The sequence below is a fragment of the Thunnus albacares genome, chromosome 17 (assembly GCF_914725855.1).
Source record: "Thunnus albacares chromosome 17, fThuAlb1.1, whole genome shotgun sequence".
Taxonomy (NCBI): Eukaryota; Metazoa; Chordata; class Actinopteri; order Scombriformes; family Scombridae; genus Thunnus; species Thunnus albacares.
In genome coordinates this window covers 5,232,121-5,239,982 of record NC_058122.1, presented here as the reverse complement: position 1 = coordinate 5,239,982, position 7,862 = coordinate 5,232,121, and the positions used below count along the sequence as shown (strand labels likewise).

The 7,862-nt window shown below is 37.9% G+C and overlaps 1 protein-coding gene across 1 annotated transcript; it reads left to right on the top strand.

Moving 5' to 3' along the window:
* Positions 1-4,339: 4,339 nt before the first annotated feature.
* On the top strand, positions 4,340-7,626 carry prl (prolactin). Its single transcript, XM_044332139.1, has 5 exons — positions 4,340-4,454; positions 5,418-5,530; positions 6,101-6,208; positions 7,027-7,209; positions 7,303-7,626. Exons 1-5 carry the CDS (start codon positions 4,340-4,342, stop codon positions 7,489-7,491), a joined length of 708 nt encoding a protein of 235 aa, XP_044188074.1. The 3' UTR covers positions 7,492-7,626.
* The last annotated feature ends 236 nt before the right edge of the window (positions 7,627-7,862 follow it).

The following is a 7,862-nucleotide window of genomic DNA, read 5'->3' as shown; positions in this document are numbered from 1 at the left end:
ATCTCAACCCATAAAACCGTGAAATATGGCTCCTGTGGTCCTCACGTTGGTTGCTCACAATCCTTTCTAGAGCCTTCCAGCCTTCATTTCCTTCTTATCTCTGTCTATTATGTGAATGTTCTTTGCTGATATGCATAAGCCCCTCAGGCCCAATGCTGACTAAGTAACACTGTATACATGTTCAAACACCAAAAACACACACACACCCTCATTTTTGCTTTGTAAGAGAAAGCCAGCACCATGCAACTGTTTTCCTGTCAACAAGTGGACATTCGCTTGCAGCAGTTGGGTTACTTGAATACAAAAAATGTGTGTGTGTTTGTATGTTTTTGTGTGTGTCCCAAGACACTACCATCACTGGAGGTGGTACCTTGCATGTGATAGAATCAGAGGAGAATTCAAAGTCAGTCTGTAGGTCACACATGGGAGGCCTGCTGCGCATGTGCATGTTGGCACATGTATACATGATGTGTGATAGATTAGAAGGAGGAGGCTCATGGCTGGTAGTAGAGCACAGACGGGTGTTTAAAGCAAAGTGTCATAGGTGATATACAGGGGTGGGCGGGTGACCTTGGTGCTCCTAAACAAAAAAGTGTCCATGTGAAGCAGAGGGCTCCCACAGTTTATTCCACAGTGAAAGAATGTGTCGACAGTTTCTGTGTCCTTGAAAGGAGAATGGATATGTAACTTTCTGAGTAGGTTTCCTGTAAAGGACAAAGAAGTGATGAACTTAAAGGTACCCCAAAGAGTTTTCTTGTGAACAAATAAAGTTATTTTTACATTATTGTTACTCACCAATAATATATTGTGTGTATCTTTGAGGCATGACAAACTTATTAAATGCATTTCCTTCCTCATAAAACATTTGTGAAGACAATTTTTTGAATATTTTCAATTCTGTAATGTTTACATTTATGTTTGCTAACGTGGAGTCTTTTCCATCACATTACCAACACCAAGTTGACCAAAAGGGTGACTCATCCATAAAAATATTACTTCCTAGCACTTTTAGTGGTCAAACACTCTACAGGGCACTTTAAACTTGCATTAAGTGGTTTTTTGGCCACTTGGGGGCTGTGGAAACAACAAGTTGACACGGCTACCTTGTTAGCAAACAGTTACTTATTTACACATCCAGCAGTTATGGAGTCTGTCTCTTTAGCTGCAAAGTATTTACCAGCTGGTCACTAACTTTGTCTGTTTGCCATTTGGTCTTTGACAAAATGACACTAAAAAAGACACTATGAAAGTGGTGAGAATGAACCCAAACAGTAAAGTTGCAGCTGGGCAGCCAAACAGCTAAACTGAAACTTGCTATATAACTCTGTAAAGCTGAGGGGAGATGCAGATTCAGGTGATAATTTATGGCAGTGGTAAATGAGAGACCGGCATCGCTGGCCTCTCGTTTACGAAAACTGCCTTATCGATGACTAAATCACTTGCCAGCTTCAGCATAGATATAGGTGCCTCTAGGCCCTGTCCCCTGTTTTGCTGTGCTGTAATATGCAACCCTGCCATGAAATGCAACCCCCTCATGGGAAACATAGAGGTTATATGATTATATGACTTGGCACAGTAGAACACGTTACATTTACAGGACAGCTGATATTCTGGATCAGAAGGTTATTGTTTTTGACCTATGTGAGTAGCCTATATACAGGCTAACCCGACTGAGAGCACATACTTATTGTTGGTAAGAAAAGCTAGGATTATTTAGCTGTGTGAAACTCCATGTGAAATACTTTCAACTTGCACCAAATAAAATCCATTTCATTTTGTAATTATGGCTGGAGTATATTCCACAGAATGTGGTGTTGTAGAATTAGAAAGGCATTGGTTTGCATTCATTATTATCCATTATGAATTATGTGTTTTAAGGATTTTGTGTTGAGAAGACCATAAGTTATTTACACTCTTTAAAACTCTTCTAAAGACTGTAAATAATAAATATGAGATAGTTTTTCCCCCTTCTTTTGGTTGCAATATCAAAGCGAATGCGAGGGGCTGCATTTCACGGCAGGAGTGCATATTACAGCACAACACCCCTCAGTAGTCTTAATTTTGGCACTTTCCACACAGCATAATAACTCTGTGTAGGTTCATCACTATCAGCAATGCCTCTCACATCACACATTGTTATGATAAAAAAAATATCGATTATAGCTGCTTTAACTACGGAAAAGATGAGGCAGAACCATTTCTGTAACTTGAGAAAGTACATAGGATAACATGTCTTATTATTTTTAATGATTGACATATTTAACTGAACAGGAAGACAAAGTTAATATTGTTTCTTGTTTAGATGGCCTGTTGAGCACAGAGCAAAACATCATTTAACCTATGTTTAAGAGGAGTTTAAAAGACTTAGTATGATTCAAAAAATTAATTTAATCATTAAAATTTCTGCCAGGATCAACACAACCAAATATGCACCATGAAAGTTTAATATTTTATAAAACTTGCTCACAGCCCAGAGATACAGACTGTCTGTGTGCAATGTCATGTGGTAGAGTGTCCCAGCTGCCTGCCTTTTCTCTGTCATGGTTTGATCGTCTCCATCCTCCTCTTCCTTCTCGTCTTCCTCCATTTCCTTGGTAAGTCTGATTGCATTGTCATGTTGGACCTGCCATTCCACATCTGTCCACCACATGTCCCCATTGAGTTACTGCCTCTGTCCATTAACTTATCTGTCACCTCTCCTACAGACCTTTATACTGTTTGTTTAACCAGAAGAACTAATAGGCAAGATGTTGCAAATATATTTAGTTTTCACATAGTGTAAATGTATTTGCATCAGAATTGTATGGCTATTTTTGATCTGACACAACACATGGAAACATGGAGCAATTAAAAGAAATCCCTTTTAATGTGAGAAACTACAAAATCACATTAACACGTGCTGTGCTGTCTTTATAATAACTTCCTATAGGGTTTGAATTCACTGATTCTGTCCTTTTATGTATATTTTGGAAAATATATATTTATATATTTTATGTCTTTTTATATGTTGTTATTATATTTTATATGTCTTTTTATATTTATATTTATTTATTGTTTTTACTGTAATGCAGCATCACAGCCAAAGTATTTCACACAATTGTACTTGTATAATCGGAGTGACAACAAACATCTTGAAACTGGAAACATAACAATAAATGACATGCAGCTCTGAAATTACACAACTGTAAAAACAGTTGTGTAATGTCTTCTGTCGCTCTGTAGGGAGCTTTTCCAACATCCCGGAAACTCTGAAAGACATGGGTATTTATCAGGCAGGAGAAGTCTGATGAAAGATGCTACCAACTTGCATAATGGGAAACGTAGGATCCAGTGTTTTTGTAGCTTGTCCGATAATAGGGAATAAAAGTAAGGATATCTCTGCCTCTGTTTCTTCGATTTTGACCGTTCTGTTTTTAATCTGTTGCTTGTAAGTGCCCCAGCTTTGTAAAACCCCAATAATAAATCACTGATCTCTTTTACACACTCACAGACTGATTAATAGAGTAAATCATGGAATTTTAGCATTTAAAAACATTTAATTTGAAACATATATGAAGAAAACAGTCACATAGGTCACTAATGGTATTACTGCTACAGCATCTGCTTCTCCTACTACCAGTGTTACTAATCTACTATCTATCTACTATCTATCTATTTCATAATCATCTTTGTGCACCACTTTTCAGAACAATGATGAAGTGCATAACTGCTATTAAAACAAATGTAAAACTAAACTAAATGCCAACATGGCACAATTAAACTGAAGTAAAATATGATATATGGATGTAGATAAAGGGAGAGCACTGGAAACAATAATTGAGGCCAATCTGTAGTAACTATATCTCAGGATTTTAGATTTTCTATTCATATTAACATATTTTGTCTCTTTCTTCATCTCATTCATCTTCACTTGAGCTCTTTTGACCTTTCAGTTTGAGAATGCATGAAGCAGGTAATTAGCATGCTCTGCAACTACAGTAAGAAAAGGTCAGCTGAGTTATTGACTTAAACGATCACTAGTAATTTAACCGTCAAATGACGTTGTGATGAATTAAGACACGTGTCAGAGTATTACAAAACACTGCGTGAACATCACTGTTTTTATTCATCCACCTAATTACGATCAACAAGGAACTTTTTCCACACACGCGCACACACACACACACACACACACACACACACACGCACCTGACTGCACCCTGTTGCATCCATTCAAATCCCCTTGACTATGTTTCTCATTATGAACTGGACAAAACAAGTTCCAAACAATTAGCGCACACTCAGCCCACTGCTGCATAACCAATCTGTTGAAGCAAAGGAACTATAAAACAGAGGTAAGATGGAGCAAGAGAGAGAAACAGCAACAAGAAAAAGAAAGGAAGACAAACAACTAAGAGACAAAAGAAGAAAAATGGCTCACAGAGGAACCAATGGCAGCAAACTCTTCATGACAGGTGAGATGAGCCTGGCTTATCTATTTTATCTGTCTGTGAAATTATTTGAAAATGGTAAATTATTTGCATTTTTATTGTTTGATTTATACAATACCATCTATTACACTACATATAGAGAGATGTATCTATTTTTAAGGTAGTTAATAATTATTATTTCTATGGAAAATTGGGGGCACAAAATCCCTGTACAACCTGTGACTGTAATGAAAAGTATTTAATCAAGATTTTAAGCATTATGTACTCACTAGAGCAAGACAGGTAAATCACCCGAAATATCACCTGATATAAGCTCATCACAGATATATCACTATCAGCTGATTAACAGTAAAGTAGAAAAATGCAAAAGATAGATTTGAGGTGATTTAGAAACAGTGTCTCCATTACATAGTTTGTCCACCAGAGACACGTTTACTGTATTTTTCCAACTATAAAATGTCCCACTCACTACAGTACTTTAAAAAACAAATTAAAGAAATCCTTATCACAGATGTTTTCTAATGGTGTGTAGTCAAAAGTGGAGTAATTCTATTTTTTTAGCTGACAAGATTCATTCAATCATTATTCATTCATGCAGGTGTAGGATGGATTCAGGAGACATACAATATCTTGAGGGAAGGTATAAAAAATACTGAAATATCATGCTGCATTGATATCAGGTTGGAAATCCAACTGCAATTACAGCGGCTCATTAGGGTAGGCAAACCAATTTCACTGTTACGGTATATGTTAGCATCTGATCATACAACTTCTTGTTGTAATGTTATTTATTAATTGTTAATTGTAATTTAGCTAGCAGCTAACAGCTCATTGGTGTGGTTCACCTCTCACTGGGTGAGTGTGGCTGATGTGGAGTTGTAAAGCCCATGTGACATTAAGCTCAACAAATAAAATTGACTGAACTGAAAAAAACAAAAACTCTTCGTTTTTTGTCTGTCTTTTTTGTAACTTTTCCATTCTTGATAGTGTTGTATACGGTGGCAGCATGCAGTGCCATCCCCATCAGCGACCTGCTGGATCGAGCCTCTCAGCACTCTGACAAACTGCACTCCCTCAGCACAATACTCACCCAAGAGCTGGTGAGTATCTGTTTGTGTAATGCTTTAATACTTCAGTTGATATTTACTGATCTTGGCAGTGTGATGGGATCTGAGCCTACCCAAACCATTGTTTTTATTGTTGAATAAAACACTGAATAAAACCATTGTTTTATTCAGTGATGCTCCTGGCTTCCTGACTACCTTGGGTCAGAGAGCCTCCAAGTCTTCAAGAACTGCATGGGAGTGCTCAGACCTAGTTACACTTGCTTGCGGTTCTAGTTTTCTCATGTCTTTAGGATAGCTGGAAGAAAATACTGCATGAAACAAACAAACAAATTAAAAAAAGCAATTACTGTGAATCTTCTAAGATGTAAGATTTTGTTAAACCCTTAAATGTTCATTACCTTAAAAGACCATGCCAGTGATTGTGCAAGATTTTAAGCTTTTATATGATTTCCAGCTTTCAGCCATTGGTTTCCATTTATTTATGCATCAACATGCAGAACTGGAATGCTTTCCATCATATGGAAACATTTATTTATTCATCAGTTATGCTTTAGTTAATTGTCAATGTACAGTACAGTAATAATCACCCTCTGTCCCTCCTAGGACTCTCATTTCCCTCCTATAGGCCGGGTTATCATGCCCCGCCCTGCAATGTGCCACACCTCCTCCCTAGAGACACCCAATGACAAGGAGCAAGCTCTTCAAGTGTCAGTAAGTGACTGTCACTTTCAAAAAATCTTTCTGATGTGATGTCCTCGCCTTTACCTCTTCGATCTTCTATTTGCCACTTTCGCCTCCCTTTTATCTGCTCTCTGCCACTGTCACATGTCATATCGGCTCTCCTATCCTGTGGGAGTCAAGTGTTTCATCAGTGCAATGTTCCTAACTATTCTATCTCCCTAAAAGAGGAGTTCCCCCCCACAAATACAAATGTTTGCCATTATCTAATCATTATGATATCAGTTGAAACTTGACTGAAAGTTCTATGGCTACAAACTAAAGAGCTAAAAGGGAGATTAAAATAATCATAATCATATTTCTCTAGAAAGCAACATTTGGATTGCAATTCTAAGAGGTCTTGATTATAAATTCTTGCGTTGCATGGCAACTGAAGCAAGGATGTTTTAATGTTTTACAACTTTCCAACCTTTTTGTAATTTACCTGATTCAATCATAATATTACAAAAATTAAATTGCATTTATTGGTAAATGGATGACTACGGTTTGAAAAAAATTGCTACAACGAAGTACTAAATGGATTTTTTTTCATTCATTTCATTGTGATATTAACTTTTTAAGAAATCAGTGAGATTTACTGACCTCTGCTGGTAAAAAGTTGGAATTGCAGCATCTTTAAACAAGTTGATGACACACCAACTGGAATATCTGCACAGGCTATTGCAATCCAATCCAAAAGCTAAAACACCACCTCTGTAAAGCTTGACACTCCTGAGATCTTCCTGTTCCCTTTCTTTTTCTCACTTTTTTCTCTTCCATTTTCATCTCTTGTCTTTTGACTTCTCCTCCAGGAGTCAAACCTGCTGTCATTGGCTCGTTCCCTGCTCCAAGCCTGGGCAGACCCACTGGTAGTCCTATCGGCCTCTGCTAACAGCCTGCCTCACCCAGCCCAGAACAGCATATCCAACAAGATCCAGGAGCTGCAGGAGCACTCCAAGAATCTGGGAGATGGTCTGAACATACTATCTGGCAAGGTGTGCAAGTGTGGGATGAAAAACACTTAAACACTTAAAATGTATTGCTGTTTCACTCATTAAATCACTTTCCCTGCCTCTGTTGTCTCCCAGATGGAACCAATGGCTCAGACCATCTCATCACTGCCCTACAGAGGCAACAACATCGGCCAGGACAAGATATCCAAATTGATCAACTTCAATTTCCTTTTGTCCTGCTTCCGCCGGGACTCTCACAAGATCGATAGCTTTCTGAAGGTCCTACGCTGCCGGGCAGCAAAGATGCAACCCCAGCTGTGCTAAAGAGCGAGGCAGCCAGCTTGACTCTGAGGGGAGGTTTTTCTCAAAGCTTATATTGCCTAGTATAGAATAGCATGTACTAGGAATCTACAGCTAGTATTCTTATTGCTAAGTAGTGGGCATTATGAGCTTTCAGAAGGTGAGCATAAGGAGGAGTTACAGCCACACACAGGAAATCATCTTTTGTCTGAAATAACAAAACACTGACTATAATCAGATAGTCAGATAGGTGCAAAAATATAAGGTGAAAAACATTAAAAAGGGTGGTTTTAACCCTTACTGATGAAAGATTTCTCTTTACATTTTGGGGGAATTTGGTTTAGTTCTTATTTCTTTCTTACTGACTTAAAAGTCAGACATTGAAACAGGTTGAG

Excerpts from the sequence above, each read along its gene's own strand:
- prl (XM_044332139.1), top strand. The coding sequence starts at position 4,340 with ATGGAGCAAGAGAGAGAAACAGCAACAAGAAAAAGAAAGGAAGACAAA. Across the intron at positions 4,455-5,417 it reads CAGCAAACTCTTCATGACAG|TGTTGTATACGGTGGCAGCA; the intron begins GTGAGATGAGCC and ends CATTCTTGATAG. Across the intron at positions 7,210-7,302 it reads TGAACATACTATCTGGCAAG|ATGGAACCAATGGCTCAGAC; the intron begins GTGTGCAAGTGT and ends GTTGTCTCCCAG.